Consider the following 20,025-nt stretch of genomic DNA (forward strand, 5'->3'; position numbering starts at 1 on the left):
CCAAAAATATTCCATATGAACCAAAGTTAAATTCCCCGCATCTATTGTTCTTCGAATTATTTTATCGCATCGATCGTAAAAAAAAAATTTGTCCTCTGCCACAATTATCCTGCATGGATTGATTGTACATAAGAAAAATACACGCAAAAGTTTTTTGAATTTAAAGAGACAGCTGACTACTCTAGCATAAAGCATATAATAGCGGCAACCTGTTACGCAAGAATGTACGAGCGATTACGAGTTGCTAGTCTTGAGCAAGGATCTCGTAGATCTGCATTTGGCTTCGGAGGCCACACGCCGTTGTTATTATTATTATTATTATTATTATTATCATCATCATCATCTTTACATGACGAAAAATGCCCAAATACAGTACCCAGATTTTATTCGTTTGCTTTCCCCGTATTTTACATCACCCGCATTAATCGTTTTCCCGCATCCATCGTCATTTTCCCCCTCCCCCTCGAAAATCGATACATCAAGGTTTTACTGTATTTACAATAGAGTAAAATAATATATTATTATTGGTCCACCTTTTCAATACACAATGAAAATTACATAGGGACTAGTTTCGACCTAGTAATAGGTCATCATCAGCCTGAAGTAAATTAAAGCGTAAATATCGAAGAAAAACATAAACAATGTAAACACAAGTACAGTCTTTTTAAAGGTACATACCATGTGGGAATTTGAGTAGAGATATATTAAAAATAATAACTCTTCCAATTGACGAAGTACTGAGCGGAAGTTATGTAAAGTTCGGTGCGCCGTATATTATAAAAGACCACTGTGCACTAAATGATGTAATAAAGAAGAGTAGGTTGAATGCTGGCTTCTTCTTAGCTGTTGTATATTCGAAGAAGATTACGTCGTATTTTATAAGGTATTGAAAGACGTCAAAATACATGGACGTCTTTCAATACCTTATAAAATACGACGTAATCTTCTTCGAATATACAACAGCTAAGAAGAAGCCAGCATTCAACCTACTCTTCTTCTTTATTACATCATTTAGTGCACAGTGGTCTTTTATAATATACGGCGCACCGAACTTTACATACCTTCCGCTCAGTACTTCGTCAATTGGAAGAGTTATTATTTTTAATATATCTCTACTCAAATTCCCACATGGTATGTACCTTTAAAAAGACTGTACTTGTGTTTACATCGTTTATGTTTTTCTTCGATATTTACGCTTTAATTTACTTCAGGCTGATGATGACCTATTACTAGGTCGAAACTAGTCCCTATGTAATTTTCATTTTGTATTGAAAAGGTGGACCAATAATAATATATTATTTTACTCTATTGTAATCACAGTTCAATACGGATCTATCATTATGAAACTTATTTCTTTTAATTTACTGTATTTGGAAGCAAAATAATGAAAGATAAGGGTACAAGCGGGAAGTATGTTCTACCAGAATGTAAGGAACTTTGTGTGGAACAGAAAAGTTCCTGTAAAGTGTAAGGAGATAATGCAGAAGATTTACTATACCCCTAGTAACATACACATCAGACTTGGACAATGGCAGCAAGAGATGAGTAAAATTCAGGCCAGTTGAAATGAACCTGAGTAGTATGATACAGAAGGTACGGGGAGAGAGTAAATGTTGGGGTGAGAAAAATGGGGGCAGAAAAACTGAGTGAGAGGATGGATAAGAATAAACTGAAATAGTTTAGACATATGAGGATGAAGGAGGGAAGGATTCCAAAATGAGCGTTGGAGGCCAAGATAGAGGAATGAGAGCAAGTACCAAAAAAAAAAAAAAAGGACTGGACTGGAATACAATTACTGAAGAAAAGCGGTGGAAGGAGAGGCAACGGTGGAGAAGGACTATCAATGTCCCACCCGGCAGGAACTGGAAATGGGAAATTAAAATCATCATGACTTACCAAAATAAGTGTCCACAGAGACTCACTACAGCATCCCTGGCTGTGTCCAGACAGATGTTACACTCAAACATACGCTCATCCTTCTCTTTATCCCGCTCTTCACTGTTGTTACTTCTCGATGGACCGGGTTCGTTAGCCGCAGCCATTCTTGCACTTTTCCTCAGAAACTGCTTTGATTATCTACCTGGAACAGTACAATGTAACAAATAATTAAATACACACGTGCACGCACACCCTTCTCTATCACTGCATTCAGTCTGCAAGGCTCAGAGCTAATTCAGCTCCTCCACAACCCTCTGCTTGCAACCTCGTTTAGTTCCACACCTCTTATAATTAAAAAGAGAGGTTAACCATCGTCCATCTGCCTCACATATCCCCATCATGAATGACTTCATCCATAGAGTTCATTTCTCACGGAGCCTTTTTCTACCTATTGCAAGTACCATCCTGCCATTGCTCACATGTGCTTGCACCAGCAATCAATCCCATACAACAGAGTCAGCCTGAAAAAGTTTCGTCCATGAACTTACTTCTCTCTTACAGAATAGCTGTGAGCTCACACCATTTACTTTGCTGCACTGTAATTTAATTTTACTTCGTCCACTTCCATCTTGAGAGAATATAGAAGGTAAATATTAAAAAAGATTCAGTTAGGTTTCTTTGCTACTGACATCACGTTAGTTTTGGAAGTGCTAATTTTCATATCACACTCACTGCACCTCTCTTCAAACTCCATGCTATTAGACTCTAGGATTCAGCATAGTCTGCCAATAAGACCAAGTTGTCGGCATAGGCCAAACCCAAGTGAAAACCTAACAGATGATAATGTTTTAATGTTGAAAACATATCTTAGCAAAGTTTCATACGTAAAATAAAGCAATTTCTTCAGTTGTGCAGAAAGTTGAGGGGCTAAAGGGCCCAGAAAGCTTTCAAATTGTGAGTCTAGGACAGCTCTATCAAACTAAAAAAAACCCAAATTTTTAAAAATCACTTCCAGCTGAATGTACACTGCCAGCCAAAAGTTTAAAGGACAAAACATATGTACCCACACAAATATGTTTAATGATTGTTTAATGACAGAATACATTAATGTAACCAAGTTTCGAAGGTTTTCGGGCAACGAAGACGAGTTTATGTTAAATGTTCAGCATCGGAAAAATTTCATCCTACTGTATAACACCTGCAGTGAAACATGGAGGGGCTCTGTGATGGTTTGGCATTGTTTCACATTCAGTGGAGTTAATAGACGTACCGAATTCAAGGAACACTGGACAAAGACAGCTACCATTCCATCCTGTCTCATTATGCTCGTCTATGGGTTTGTCATCCAACAAAACAATGACCACATACACAAGTCTCGCTATTGCATGAATTATCTGCAACACAACAAAACTCTGGGGAATGGAATGGCATCCCGCCAATCCCGAGACACAAATCCAATTGAATTGCTGTGGGAGGAGTTGGATCAGCAAGTCCAAAACGAGTGTCCTTCATCGGAAAAGCTGTGGGTCTCTTGCATAATGCCTGGCAAAGTATATCAGCATCAGTGTTAGAAAAACTTGTTCTGAGAATGCTGAGAATAGTTAAAAGTGAACTTGCAGCAAAGTGGGGTTTCTTTGCTGATAAGAGTTTTGTGTGTTCTGGTAATCTGTGAGAGTAAATTGTCCAGTTCTTACTCAGATGTAATGTAACAACATAGTTTTATTGTAAAATATTAGTTTTATAATATATAATATATACATTTGTCAATTCCTTGCATAGTTGTTCTCTTTTAATCTGAGTTCATTCTTTAACAGTAACAGTTTAATGCTTGTCTGGAAACTTTTGGCTGGCAATGTAGTTCTGGAAAAAAAGAAAAGCCTAAAATCACTTTCTTCTTTACTCAAATCCTAGCCTTACTAACTTATTTACATAAGTCTTTCTGTGTTATGTTCCTTGGTTCAATACCCTCAGGCATTTGTTGATTTTTTTAAATGTCCATACCGAATGTAGTTATAAGGGCTTAAGTGAGACTCTGCATTGACTCACATCAGCGCTCTTAGTTGTAGAAAAAGGTAAACTGCTAATCTAATTGACCGGATAACAATTAGGTTGAAGTTGTGAGAAGGGCAGCAAATTATAAATGGGGCGAAAAAGTTAAGTTGTAAGTTTCGCCGAGAGGAACGTCCTCTCAGTTTAATTACTGCGTATGAGTGAAAGCACTCCATAAGAATCATTGTAACTATTAAGCTATTTAAAAAAATATTCATTGGGATAATATGTTAAAATTACACATCTCTTCATGTGGTTATGAGGGTATTTAAGGGCTGTAATAAGATGGAGGGTGTGCAAGTCACTGGTAGGACCCCAATCAGAATATGGTTTCAGTGTATGGGACCCTCACCAAAATTACTTGACTCAAGAACTGGAAAACATCCAAAGAAAAGCAGCACGAACTGTTCTGGATCATTTCCCACGAAAGAGTAGTGTTATGAGAATGTTGCATATTTTGGGATGTGAAGACTTGGAAGTAAGGAGACGAGCTGCTCAACTAAGCAATATGTTTGCTGACTGGAGAGATGGCGTGGAATGACATTACAAGACAAATAAGCTTGAACTGAGTTTTTCCAAGTAGAAAAGATCACAATATGAAAATAAAGTTGAAAGTGAATAGAAAAAATTGAGGCAAACATTAAGTGAGTATGGCCACTCCTACCACCTGTAGCAGAAGGAATTTTAGGTGATCTAATCTTGAGCAGTCAGTCGTAACTGAGGGAGTGAAATTGTGGAAGTAGTAGCGAACTGCCAGAACACTCAAAGAAACAAAGGAACTACATTTCATGGATTTTTTGATCATCGATGGGAATCTGACACACACAGAAAGTGGATTCTAGCTGTGAGAAGAATAAAGCAAGTACAGAACCAGTAGCTAATTTCATTTGTGATGTAAATTAATTATTGCCAAATCATTATCAGACACCTCTAAAATCAAACATTTCAAACATATGAGGCATGCCAGGTCAGAAGAACAATCTTATTTCAAGTACGCATTGAATCAGGTTCATATATCTGTTTTCATCCACTTTCTTCCATGCGCACGCTTTTTAACTTTGCCAAAAATTTACAATAATAAAAATATGTTTTCCAGTGTTTCAGCACAGACGGAACTCCATGGCGGCCCACCAAATGCTATATCATTTTCAGTGAAAATCATCCATCATATACAGTGGACGCCGTTTTTGTAATCACGGATAATGTTATCAACCGTATTATATAATCATTTTTATGAAGTGCCGTACGAACAAATACTAAAATCTTGAAAATCTTCCGTTTATTGTGATCATGTATTCGGTTTATGTTATCATATTTGTTTTCAAGGATTTCACTCTCAAGTTGCGAGTATTATCACACCTTGCCTAAACACACTTCTTCAAATATGATCGTGCTAAAGGCTGTAAAACCTCCAAGGAACGAATAACAGTTTTATGTTGTGCAAGTATGTCTGGTGAAAAGAAAAGACTGTTAGTTATTGGGAAAACTGAGAACCCATGTTGCTTTAACGGCATCAATTTTCCATTGGACTATCATTCCAACTCTAATACATGGATGACTGCCTTGATTTTCAAATAATGGCTCCTGAAGTGGAATAATAGGCTGGGCCGTAAAATAGTTTTGCTGGTTGGTAACTGTTTAGCACACATTGTGAACTGAGAGTTCAAGAACATCAATGCGATTTTCTTACCGGAGAATACGACTTCATTAATTCAACAATGCGATCAAGGAATCATTCGCACCATGAGAGCGTATTATCGTCATGAAATGCACACAAGAATATTAGAAAACATAGAAGACTCGCATAAAACTAGCGTCAATGCCCCTGCCAAAACAAGCAGCCTTATCGATGCCCTGCATCTTCTAGTCATGCCATGGGATAATGTCTCAGCACATACAATAAGGAACTGCTTCCGGTATGAGGGATTAAGAGAGTTACCAGAAGTCGATGAGGATGTTGAACTTTGTCCAACAGGCTTAACGGAAGATAAATTTCAGGAATGGATGAAAATTGATGAGGGAATCATTACTGATGCGAAACAGACAGACGACATATGTGAGGCAGTTACTTCTGCAGAATTAGATATGAGAGGTGAAGAACATGGGAGCAGAAGATAGCGATGCTGATGACGACAATGTTGCCGAAACTTCCTGAACATCAACGAATGCTGATATGAGACGGGCGCTAGATATTAATGGACTTTTGAGAGACAACCAGAAGCAAACAGCAATGAGACTATTTTATATAGCTGAAAAGAGTTAATGGTATTGCAGTATTGTACCGGTATCTGTTTCATTGTAGTGCATGTAGGTTATGAATAAATACAGTAGGCTACCTATCAATTTTTATTTTTCGGCTACTGTTATCAGACAGTTAATGTTATCAAATTATCTGCGTCCCAGAGTGATCATAATAAGCGGCGTCCACTGTATATAGTCTGTGTTTCATGAAAGAGAGAGTAAGAGATGTATCCAGTTTTGAAAGAGTGAGGAAACTAATGAGAGCTCAAGTTAAACATACACTTTTTCCTAGTGGTTTAATGTGGTACTAACACATCGAAGGTTTTTGGTGACAAAGGTTGGTGGTGGTGGTGATTGTTGCTGTCATCGGCCCCTAATGATACGAGGTGCAACAAAATAAAACTATAATTGAAACTTCAAAATATATGCACTGACTGAAATAATTAAAGCGAATTATGAAAAAATGACCATGAATCCAAAACAATCAGTGGATCTAATTCACAATGCCTTCTTTTCTTTAATGATGCTTCTTATAAAAAGGGGTCCAAAATCCATTCACTGGCCCCTCCTGTAGTACTAATCACAGGTAACGCAGACCCATTCTGAACACAGGGGAATACACACATTCCAGCGCAGCGTATGGCACCTTTCCTCGCATGGACATTAGTCCACGCAGCCAAGTGCCCCCCCCCCCACCCTAGTGAGATACACACGATGGTACTAACCACAAGGAACACCCATACCCGTGGTTCTCCTCACATAAGGGTACTACTCCTAGGTAACGTAGATCCATGGTGTTCCTCACATAATGGTACTAATCCCAAGTAGTCTTAATTTCATCATCCCTTGGCCAACCCTTTTATTCGCCTCTTACGAAAGACAGCGGTTACCACGGGTGTATTCTTCGTCTGCATCCCTCACCCACAGGGGGTGAACGTAAGGTAAGGCCACGGGTTGGTTTTGAAAATCAGGCATGTACTTGTTATAGAGCGAGTGGTAGGCGTGATTGAATTCTAAATAGCATTAAGAGCAATTCAAAACAAGGCTTTCACAACTGCAGATTGAAACCGCACAGCAACAGAACCAATAGGGTCTCAGTCCAACTGAGGAGCCCAAATGGCAAGTGGCCTAACAATCCATAAGCTGTCTGATTAATAACTATTACCAACCATTTATATTTACAGGGTTGCATCACATTATTATTATGACCACCTGCTGGACATTCTGGCACTAACTCAGTCAGGTGCTTATACGTCTTCATGGGTATCTGGTACCATGCTGAGTGCAGCGCATCCCACAATAATGTTGAAGGGTTCACTGTGGAGGAGACAAGATGGCGAACACGACAAACAAGGTGGTCCCTGTGTTCAACTGAATTACGATCGGGGCTGTTATGGGGGCGGGGGAGAACTTTGAAGTCTACACTCTTGCTTTTCTAGCCATGTGGCAAGGTGCATTATCATGCTGGAAGATCCCATCCTCATGTACGAGTGGACGTGATTGCAGAGGATGCATACATAACCTAATTGATCAAGACTGTCTTCCCCACTGATGATCAGACCTAGAGAATACCACAGGAACGTTCCCCAGACCATTCAGCAATGGTTGCAGGGTGTTGATTGTCAGACATTTCTCGCTGGACACGCGGACATCCATATACAGCTGAAAACATGACTTGCAGGAGGAGGCCACCTGCTGACAATCAACAGCGGTCCAGTCATCATACTGCTGAGCAAATTCCAGTCATTTCCGTTGATGAATGGGTGCAGACACCCTCCATCTACTTCAGAGCCCAATTTGCAGAAGGGTTTGTTTAACTGTTGAGATAGAAACGTGCTTGGATGCCCCACGATTCATTTGGATGGTGAGCTGTTGCACTGGAGCATGTCGGTTGGCCTTCACACACCATCATAGTCTATGTTCACCTCAGACATAAAGGTGCGTGGAGCTCCGCAGTCACCTAAATGTTATTCTCAATTGTCCCATTCATCTACTCACGATACATCTATCTTTACCAAAGGTGCATGTGAACAGTTAAATGCTGCCGATTATCGTCCCTTTTTGCAACTCCTTACCTATGACAGCAGAAAGTGCATGTGTAAAGCCAGTCTGTTGGTCGCATTATATGTATATTTATTTTAAGTACGAGTCTGCTCGACTGGGACGCGATCTGTTTGTTCAGCAATTTCCTGATGAAGTGCCACCTTCATGAACACAGATTCATGTAATCGTAAATAAATTTGAAACTACTGGGTCAGTGCTCTATAAAAGACATGCGTGCACACGAACAGTTTTAACAGAGGAAAAGCTAGATGACATTGCTGTGAATCTTGAATGGTCACTGAATAAATCACTCACAAAATTACCACAACAAGTAGGGGTTTCGGTTTCTTCTGCACACAGAGCTACACATCAAACCGTACAGGTTTACACAGGCCCATTGTTTAAAACCTGCTGATTCAGCCACAAGAGTGAGATATTGTGAGTGGTATCTTGCATCACTGAATGATCATTTATAGGACCCACAGCTTGTGTTCTTTTCGGATGACGCCTGGTTTCATCTTAATGGTCGTATGAACAGTCTTAACTCTCGCTATTGGTGTGCAGAAAATCCTAATGATGTTTACGAAGTCCCTCATTATGAAGGATGACACTTTCAGAGTCTTTTGTAAGGTAAGATTTCATATAAGATTGTATACACGCTTAAAGCAGGGCGGCCGCGCGCGACATAAGTTAGGCTGAGGCAGCTGCTGTGGCGCAGAGTACAAACACCGTGCGCTCTGTCTGGGTTTATAAGAGAGACCTTGTATTTGGGGTATGAGGTGGTGGGAGGCAATCTGAGGACTTTATTCCAAACTGTGATAAGTCTAGCGAGGTGGCAGCCAGTAGAAGAGCAAGGAGCTGCCACTGTAGCACTCCTCCAATGAGGCTACCTGTGACAGTGCTCCATGCCACATGTGGGGGTAGCACTTAGGACCTTCTGAATGTGTTGTGATGATGATGCTGCTTGTTTTAAGGAGCCTAACAACGAAAGTCGTCGGCCCCTAATGGAACGAGATGGACGACATGATCTATGATAGTTTAAATTTTAAAATGTATCCACTGACTAGTTAAAAAAATGGTGATGAAAAAAAAAAGAGTATGAGATTAAAACAATCAGTAGATCTAATTCGCAATGCCTTATTTTCTAATAAAAGAAAAGAAAATACAGGCAAAAAAGGAATAAGGCATTGCCTGGTAGTACAGATATATATACATACATAATTTACGTTAGAAGTTAAAATAACACATTAAAATACGCAACACAAACTAAAATTTAGTCAATGGGATAAAACCGCAATTGACACAAATACACTAAGACATTACACACGATAAAACAGACCACTATCCCTCATAAAGCGAATGACGAGGTCTGCTGACTGCTCGTCATCTCGCAAGATAAGGGAGATTGTACTCGGGAGGTTAAGACTATGGCGCAGATTGACCAGGTCCACACACTCCGTAAGGATGTGTACCACGGTAAGATGATCGCTGCAAGTACACACTGGAGGGGGTTCTCCTTTCAATAGATGGGAGCGAGTCAGGATACTGTGGCCGATCCGAAGAAGACATAATACCACAGCTTCCCTCCAAGAGGCCCGAAGGGAAGTCGTCCATACCTTCGTAGTACCTTTAACCGCTCTCAGCTTATTTGGAAGAGGAGTGGCCTGCCACTCCATCTCCCAATGGGACATAACCAGATATCTCAGCTGAGAGCGAATATCACTTGCTGGAACCTTGAAAGGCAATGGGTGCAGGGTTACTGCCTCCTTGGCAGCCTTATCTGCTAGCTTGTTTCCCTCTATACCCATGTGGCTTGGGAGCCACAGAAACATGATTCTGGTGCCGGCATCTTCTGAATGTGGTTGGATTAAGTAAAGAAGATCATATGGAGGAATTTGATGCCAGGTATGAGGAGAAAATGGAGACGTTAACCTGGGCAGAAGTGGAGGAAGCTGTGAAGAGGATGAAATTGGGAAAAGCACCAGGAGTGGAAGAGTTAATTGTGGAGATGATAAGAGCTGCAGGGGAAGCGGGTACATAGTGGCTATACAGGATGATGCGGGTAGTGTGGAATGACAAAAAAATACTGGAAGAATCGAAGAAGGGTATAACAGTACCCATCTTTAAGAAAGGAGACAGAAGAAAATGTCAGAATTACCGTGATATACCCTGATGTGTCACTGTGCCAAAATCTACGAAAAAGTACTGGAAAAGGGAATAAGAAAGTAAGTGGAAAAAGAATTCAGAGAAGAACAGTATGGCTTTAGAAAAGGAAGGTCAACTATTGACCTCATATTCACAGTTAACCTTGAAAGAGCCGTCTAAGTTACTAGTTCATGGAAAATCTAGTAGAAGTAGTCTTCAGTAGCCAATATACTTCTTTTCTAGTTGAAGACCCTTCTAAGCGAATACAAAGATTTGACCTTCCCAGACACCAGTGGAGGATCATCATCCGGATCCGAACTGGACAAGGCAGATGTGGATATCTGCTACACAAATGGGGAAGGGCTACCTCTGCGAATTGCGACTGTGGTGCCTCCTTGCAGACCGTCCACCGCATTGTTGCTGACTGTCCTCTTCGTGCTTTCAGAGGAACGATAATGCACATCCATCACACATCGGTTGAGAAGAGAACTAGACCTAGAATTGTAAGATTGTACTAGCTTGTGACTGTGCACCCTTGTCCACAAACTATGTATATAAAATATATATAACATTGGCCATTACATACTGTAATACAGTACGACACCTCATTTTAGGTCACATGTATCCTACATTTACAACATTCTGTAATGTTTAACACAACAAATACGTGGTTAGACAAATAAGAAATACAGTTGAAACAAATGACCTGTCATAGGACAGAGTAAGTACACATTCAAAATGCTAAAGATGATAGCACAGAACAATAACACAACATCTACTTGTCACTTACATTCTACATGTAATTTTAATGAGCGCTCAGATGTAGCACATTAGCAATAATACTGTCCATATTAATGACCGCATTACCTTCACAACAGAATATGTTGTCCTCAGAACAACAGATGCTCAAAGCGACCTCCCTGCAGTCCAAAAATTGCGCAAACCGCCAGATCATACAGCTCTGGGCCCTTCGCAACATAGCTGCACCCACAGTAACAAAAGCAGCATGAAAACGCGCTACCAATTCTTCCACATTTGTCGGCAGAGTAGAGTACACGTGCTCCTTCAGGTGTGCCCACAGGAAGAAATCCAGGGGATTTAGGTAGATGAACGCAGTGGCCATACAACTGGACCTCCAAATCAGAGCCATTTCCCTGGAAATGTTCTATCCAAATACTGTCGCACATTAATTCCAGAGTGTGGAGGTGCACCATCATGTGGGAACAATATCCTCTGCTGAACATGTAGAGGAACATCTTCCAGCGCATCAGGCAGATAGTTTGAGAGGAATGCATGATACCTTCAGGCAGTCAACTGGTGAGGCAACATGTAAGGGCCCAAACACCTGTCGCCCAATATTCCGGCCCAGACGTTGATACCAAAGTGAACTTGATATCCACGGTCGCGGGTGACGTGCGGGTTAACCTCACACCAATGGTGGGCATTGTGTATATTGAAGACACCCTCACGAGTGAATGCTGCTTCACCCGACCATAGTACGGTGTTCACAAAGTCATCGTTGGCTTCCTGTTGTTGTTGGGACCATTCACAGAATTGCATCCGCTGATGGCGATCTGCAGCATGCAGGTGTTGCTTGAATGAATAATGATAGGGGTGCAGCCCATGCTCGTGCAGCACGTTAACGACCGTGCACTGCGAGACACACAGCTGCCTTGCTACGCTACGTGTACTTCGATGAGATTCTTCGTGTATGACCTCCAGAATAGCTTCCTCAATAGCTGGAGTACGGCGAGTTCGTAGATGACCTCTGTCACGCGATGGTGGAAGGAGAGATCCTGACTCCCGGAGGTGCAGCTCCAGACGATGAAATACATTTTTATCTGGATGGCGTCGACGAGGATATCTAGCAGCATATTCACGAGCGGCAACACCAGCCTGGTTATCAGCTGCATCAAGGACCAAAACCATATCACATATTCATCGTTTGTGTACGCCATACGTCTCCCACACAGGTTTAGAAGTTTAGAAGAAGGACATTCAAGGACATTCGATATGTGCACGCACGTACATTGGAGTCTCTCGTGGGCGCGTTACTCCGCTCGCCACTAGTCCCTGTCTAGTGGACAGCGCATACACTACGTAATACACACTCCGTCAGTCCTGCGCGGTGTTCCACTTAACGCGCATTATCCCTCTGACAGATATTGTTCTGCATGATTCACTTGTGAAATGGTCGGTGTCGAATTACTCTTTCCCTAACAGTAATAGACTGATGTTTCCACAATCCCCTCGGTATAATAATAATAATAATAATAATAATAATAATAATAATAATAATAATAATGCATTGAGATACGTACTAAACAGCATGCAGTTACCAGACGCAATGTTGAAAGGCATAATTAGTGGGACCATGCTGATAACACAAATTGTAACCGAGTTTGGACATTAGTCGCAAAGCACGTTGCTAGGCCCACTGGTAACATAAGGTCCTAATGAAATGTGATGGTCCTGAAGAAGGAAAGAATAATAGTTGGTACTAATCTATGGGACCATTGGAGGAGGGTACAAAGAAAACAGGTTTTGTATCTAGTAGATGAAGTGGTGCGAATAAATTCACGCCCATGACATGGAAAGGGCATCTTTCAAAGCTGAACAATGAAAACTATTGTTCGTCCATTTCTAGGATCGTAGTATGCAAGTGCAAATGGTTTCTAGAGGACCCGCTGCAATTGCCGTAGAGGATTAAGATGCCAGACACCATACCACCTGGACTACATTTACGAAATAAAAAACATACGCCTCAACCCAGAATCAACCGCTCAACTTCCAGCGTGCTAACCCAAAACTCTATCCACTGGACTAACTGTACAGTACGACTAATATGTGCTGACAGAGGTAGTTACCCTACATGTGGTTACAGTGTTGCCAGATTGCCACTCTTTAACGTCCTTTTTTTTGCCAGATATACTTGCAGGACGAAAGTTTGTGAGAGACATTTTTTTATTGGTGGCATGTGAGGAGTTGTGCTATGACGCCCGAGTGCGTGAATTTCGCTTCACCCAGTATATTTGCTTCCATAGCAAAATATCAGAAAACTTGCAATACTTTCCATAGGCCTATATACCAAGTGAAAAGCTACTGCCATTGGCCAAAATTTATTAAATATCATGTCTCTCCCAGAATTCAACACTACCAAACAAATTTCTTTGCTGTAGGCTAATGTTCTGACACGAAGCATTTGACACACTCCCTTCAAGAGGTTCAATTGTAAGAATCCTTAACATGTTAGACCAGAGGTGCTCAGCTGGACGTCCGTTGAGGCTAGCCCAGTGCGGCCGTGCTGGCGTGACGTAGCAAGCATACATCACAGTGAAACAAGAGAGCAAACGCACTTTGCAGGAAGGACATTCGATTGTCATTACAAAACTCTCCTCCACTACACAGCGAAATGTTTAAAGAAAATGCTATAACTGCAAGAAAACCAACCTTTTCAAGAAATTCCTGTTTGAATTATATTGCGCTTGATATAAACAGTCAATTTTATTTTCGTATATTTATACATTCAAAGAAACCTAACACGCTATAATTTTTGTTTTACAATTTAAGCGTACAAGCTACGATTTACAAATCCTTGGATGGGAATGAGAGTATTTCCATTTCTTAAAAGTAAAATTCCTGTTATTCATTCAGCACAAAGTAATATATTTACATAATTCAACAAGTTTACTGCTTGATTTTGCACAGTGTTGTTGTGTTGTTTGAATTCCCTGTTCACTGATTTTGAAAACATTATTTAAAACTTACCAGGTGTCCAATGATAATAGTACAACAAAGTAAATGTATCTACCAAACAGATGTGCAGTATGCCTTCAAGTAAATAACCTAACTGATGTTATTCCCTGTAAGCATGATTGGAATGTTGGTGAGTTTATTAGATAACTAAAACCCAAGCAACCACAAGCCACAGATTATCCACCATAACTCTGTGTTATATTAGAAATGGTTCTAAAGCATCTCTTAAAGTGTAATAGTGAAAATTGTAATTCATGACGTACATTACAAAAATATCAGGTTGTAGGCCTGCCTCTTTACAGTATCCGGTTAAATTTGTAAACTGCAATGAACATCAATAACTTATTTCTTACAATGTAAACTGAAAATGACTTGGATTTCTGCCTCCATTTCAAACTCGGGTATCGCCGCAATGATCGAGAGCGACAGGGAGAACTTCGCCCAACGTTGACGGCCTGTGACGTAACCACGACGTCACTGCGGCTGAATAGCATACGCTCGTCGCCCTCTCACAGTGCTGGGCACCCGCGGGACTAAATGCCCAGTGTGAGCACCTCTCTGTTAGACCAAGAGGTTCTGTCACTATCCAGGACATGCACAGATTAATAGACACACCTTTGAGCATTTGGTAAATAGTTTGTAATCATCTGAGGAATTCAGACGATCTGCGATATCTAAAGCCATATCCTTTTCAGTTTTGACGCTGTTCATTTATACCTATCAGATTCTTCCGTCTGCTGAAACTAATTTCCTGAAAAAGAAAAGGTAACATAATTATACCTGAAAATGAAACAAGTTAATTAAAATAGAATGACATGCTTCGTTCTTGAAAGAACACTCACACTCAAAATATTCAGAAATCTATAAATGTATAAACATTTTAATTAAGTTTCAGGTATAACTTTGTTACCATATTTTTTCAGGTAATTTATAAATGTAATCAAAATTAGTTTCAGCAGACTAAGGACTCGACAGCTGTAAAAAGAAAAATCAGATTAAATCACTGGATTACTGGTAACCCTCTGTCAATCGGTAAATATTCAGGAGAGCAATGTAGCTAAAAATAATAGTTATAAAGTTGAACGTTATCAATCTCACCTTAGGAGAGGTAGAAGTGTTCACTGTGCCAGCTACAAACCCGTCCTAACAAGTATTTTTACATTTATAGTAAAATATCACCATTTCCCGAAACAGGCAACTGAAGGAACAGTGCTATTGGCTGAATACATTTAATATGGTGTCACTCCCACAATTCAATACAAATAGACGCCTTGATAGCACGAAGTAAACAATACCGGGAGCCACCCGCTGCACTACTCTCTGCGGTTATCGCTTGAAGCCTACGACCACGCTGCCCTCCCCCATGTAGAGCAAAACATGGCAGTTCTTACGTTATGGATATATACAAAGATATTTTCTCAGGAGTAGGTAGTGAAGCTTCGAATCGTACAATTATGTATAATTTTCAAAATAACACGGCGATTAACGGCAACAATATTCTCTGGCCAACAGTCTTAATGATTTATTACTAAGCTCTACAGAAGAGTTTCTCATGACTTGCAGGCTTAAATAAACTCTCTCTAGTTGACTATCGGTACCATAAATTGAGCACCTTGAAAATAAGAGATATAAATCATCACCAGATATCGGTAAAGACAAGAAGCAGGCTATTAATAACATACCGCAATCCGAATGCTTGAAGGGAATGTGGAATAAATCACCTAACTGGGCTTAGGAACATCGCTAATTGTTTTCATAGGAAGTACAACCATCCCTCTATTAACACTAATCAGAGGGGAAAAAATGGTAGGGGTCCAACACTTCAAAAAATGAAGGTGAAAATGAGACTCCCTAGGGCTCCAAACGTAATACCGACAGGGTCAGTAAAAGAACAAGAGTTGACCAAGAGAGGTCAGATAGGATAGATGTAAGTAAGGAGTCTGACACAAGTGGAAGCAGTGAAGGACTCAGCTAAGGGCCCTGCGGTCGCCAACCCACACTCCCAAGTTAAGAGCCCATTGGGCCCCTTTTAGTCACCTTTTACGAAAGACAGGGAAATATTTTTGGCTTTGGGCTTCACTCTCAAGAGGTGCAAGGCATCTCCCTGTATTATTCTTTACTCCCTACTACACAGATGCCATTACCAACTACAGCACAATAAAAATTCCTAAAGCAATTGTGTGTCTGTCTCTCTCTCTCTGTCTCCCCCCCCTCATATAGGCCTATCACAAGTCAACAGTCTGTAGTACCACCTGGTGACCTCAGTAAGTCACAAAGAACAACAGAGCACAGTCCTCGGTTCCCGTCAAAGCGCTCTTTTTCGCAGCTAGTTCAGGGAGCCAGCAGGATAACTGTCGACATAAATAACTTTGATTGCCTGTAATAGCCTGCCCTTTTTTCCCCAGAATGGATCAAGTCTTTCTCCTTCAGCACTGTAACATAAATAACATAAATCCTTTCTAAACCTACGAAACACAAACCTGTAGTTTGAAACCACACCAGTTTTCATGTAACTTACTCTCCAAATTTGTTCACTCACTCTTTCCCAAATTACCCGTGAACACCTTGCCTGATATATTGATCAATAAAATAGGGCCTACGTCAATAACTGTTGCATCCTTCGTGTTCCTCTGTTTATAGATAGGTGCAATTACTGGTTTCATCCAATCATCATACTTAAAAGGACAACATGGTCTCTTCTGGACTACCGCTTGCGGGTGGGAGCAGCAGAATAACACCCACGGTATACCCTGCTTGTCCTAAGAGGCGATTAAAAGGGCCCCCCCAGAGCTCTGAACTTGGGAGCTTGGGTTGCCGATTACGGGCCCTTAGCTGTGTCCTGGCATTGCTTCCACTTGTACCAGGCTCTTCACTTTCATCTATCCGACCTCCTTTGGTCAACTTTTGTTCTTTTCCAATCCCAACGGTATTAAAGCATTTGAGGTCTAGGGAGTCGTTAATTTTCACGCCCTTCTTGGCCCTTGTCTTTCTTTGGCCAATACCTTCATTCTTGAAGTGTCGGATCCCTTCCATTTTTTCTCCCTGATCAATGTTATATGCCTACTTGTACTTCCTCTTAAAACAATAATCACTACCCCTCCCTTCTGACTGAAGAAATCAAGGAACAAATTAAGAGGTAATCTGATACAAAATTATAAACATGCCTAGGCGATTAAGTCAACAGAACTACTACAACTCACATGTTAACCAACAAAACAGTATCATTTCCATACCTGAATACTGATGGTCTAGTCTGAGGATAATGTAGAATAAATTTCAAACTTTACAACAGGCACTTCTGCACATATCTGTCATTCTCATACTTGCAGGGCTTCTTTAATAGCTTCACTGTTTGCAACAACATTCTCACAGTCTACAGCGTATTATAAAATACTATATGACAACCTATGAAAGAGTAGAATTAAACTTTGCTCCCATAGCCTCGATCTGCAATAGTATAAGAACATAAACTGCCAACAATAAACTTAAACTGCCAACAATAAACTTAAACTGCCAACAATAAACTTCTTTGATATTGGATGTAATTCTCTATCTTATAATACATAACCAAGAAGTTAACTGTACACAGCAAAATATAAAATAATCTGTGTTGATGCCCACTGGCTGTAATAAACTCATTCATAAAACAATGTGTACCTACACACAAACAAGTAAATTATTTGCATGCAAATAACAACGAACAGGCCCACTGCAATAACACAGGATTTGGCAAGATGCCATTTGAAGACAAAACAATGTATGGCAAATACAAAATAAACATCATATATAATTTTTTTAAAGCCATTCTCATCAAACTGTACCACACACCCTAGGTCTGCAATACTATAAGAGCAAGAATTTCCAACAATAAACCTCTTTGATATTGGATGCAATTCTCTGTCTTATAATACACCCAAGAAGTTAAGTGTACACAGCAGAGCATAAAATAATTTGTTCATGCACACCAAGAAGAAAGAAAATATTTGCGTGCAAATAGCAAGAAATAGGCCCACTGCAATAACATAAGATTTGGTGAGGCGGCATTTGAAGAAAACACAATGTACGGCAGATACAAAATAACTACCAAATTTACCGTTTTTTTTTTTTTTTTTTTTTAAGCCACTCTCAAACTGTGCCATACAAGGAGCGAATGTCTGTAATATGCGGTGCCAGATCTCTGGATCAGATTCACGTGACAATTTCTTTTATCTGTTATTTTATTGGCAAGCACGACGTATTACCCTACACAAACTGCGTTATCTCCAGAAATTCTACCATAAGAGCGGACTGGAATGGTGCAACATATCGCTAACAAGACATGCCAGCAAAACACAATCAAAAAGCTATCAACAGTCACAGCCCATAATATTAAGTACATCACTATAATAATTCGTAATCACCATATGGTATTTCTTCAATCTTAATACTCTCAATGTACAACTTATCACTAATTCTGTTACGCTGTTCTGTAAAGGAGACATCACTCTATACGGTATAATATAACCAACAACGTCAACATTCATAGCAGAACACTGATATTTATATGAAGGACACATATCATGTGAAAAGATTCATAAGAGCTGAGACCTCGAAAGAACTCGCGGTCTCAAAACTATACATCTCAATGGAAAATTATTCTTACTGATTTAAAATGCAGAGAGATAGCAGCTGACTTGTTCCATCACTTTAAATTTACTGAGGAATAAAATCACTACAAGTATGTCAAATAATCTGCTAACTACGAACTATGTTTTTTTGTAGCAGCTGATTCTTCTAGAGAGGAAGTATCGTCTGTGAACTTACTACACAGTCCATGTAGAGTAATATAACAACACGCAACCGAAATTACACGAAAAATATTCCCAGATAAGTATCAACTAAAAAATAAATTAGGGCAAGAGTTTCTACTATGTTATATGACATGATGATCATGTTCTTGTCTATATGTCATATTTCGACTCCTTTTATTGTGGAGCTATTTGTCGTGACGTCATCGAAGCACAAACCCGGGAACTACATAGATTAAATGAAAATACAATATCAAATGAATAATGTTTCATAAGAATAACTCATCGTAAGTTCATTTAAATAATATCTACTTTCAAAATGACATTTTATATTTACCGATTTGCAAACTAGCTTACCAAAAATAATGTTGGTTGCATCATTACGGACTCGGTTCTGTAAGTTTGGTTCATAGGATTTGTTTATGTCTGGCTGGTGACTTTTCATTACGTAAGTACTAAAATAATTAAGATCAATTCTTCAAGTCATAGACAGTAAATTTCTCTTTCTTAAAACGCACGAGTCGTGGTAAAATAAAAAGAAGAGCGAAAATACCACGAAAGGATTTTAGCATGGCTCAAAAATCTGTGACATTAAGTACGGATTCAACATCACAACCTTCTCCTAAAATACAGCGACCTACAACTCGCAAAAGTAAAGCTTCTGATTTACAAACTGAACAAAATAGCGTTAACTTTCGTGGTAATTCATCCATAGCTACAGTAAAATATCCAGATCAAACTGATAAAAACACGCCTGCACTTTTAAGTGAGGAATATTACCCTGAACCTCTTCCCATCCCCGATGAACATCCAGTTACGCTTGCTCGAGTCATCACACAAGGAATTAAGAGGTTATCTGATGTTCTTGCTACTCACTACAAGGGCGAGAAAGAAGACAGAAAGCAGGAGACGGAGAAGGCTGTTAGGACGCGTCGTGTCTACGTTCAGCCGGAGCCCTTCGCCGAGCTCCGCCCACCCCCACCCCGTCCGTATTCATTTGTTGTCATGCTCCGTGAAACACCAACATTTTTTCTGCTGGATCAACCCAGTCGCAGTGCGGAGAGAAGAACTAAAGAAGGAATACGAGTTTGGGTGTCAAATAAACGCTACTTACTTTGGAAAAGTG

General features: G+C 40.0%; 2 protein-coding genes across 4 annotated transcripts in view; one reads left to right on the forward strand and one right to left on the reverse strand.

Moving 5' to 3' along the window:
* LOC136882445 (E3 ubiquitin-protein ligase RNF185) overlaps positions 1–19,698 on the reverse strand; it is a 63,650-nt gene extending 43,952 nt beyond the window's left edge. Inside the window, exons 1-2 of one of the 3 annotated variants that reach the window (XM_067155101.2) lie at positions 19,680–19,698; positions 1,897–2,080 (exon numbers count right to left, since the gene is read on the reverse strand). In XM_067155101.2, the coding sequence (XP_067011202.1) occupies positions 1,897–2,042 (146 nt within the window). In that variant the 5' untranslated portion in view covers positions 2,043–2,080; positions 19,680–19,698. Of the gene's footprint in view, positions 1–1,896; positions 2,081–18,512; positions 18,666–18,754; positions 18,909–19,679 lie in introns of those variants that run through there. The other 2 variants (XM_067155098.2, XM_067155100.2) reach the window with 2 other exon arrangements.
* LOC136882444 (uncharacterized) overlaps positions 19,300–20,025 on the forward strand; it is a 433,191-nt gene continuing 432,465 nt past the window's right edge. The window contains exon 1 of the mRNA XM_067155096.2: positions 19,300–19,347. The gene's annotated coding sequence lies outside the window, so the exon portion shown is untranslated. The remainder of the gene's footprint in view (positions 19,348–20,025) is intronic.

Source organism: Anabrus simplex, chromosome 10, assembly GCF_040414725.1.
Source record: "Anabrus simplex isolate iqAnaSimp1 chromosome 10, ASM4041472v1, whole genome shotgun sequence".
NCBI classification, from domain to species: domain Eukaryota; kingdom Metazoa; phylum Arthropoda; class Insecta; order Orthoptera; family Tettigoniidae; genus Anabrus; species Anabrus simplex.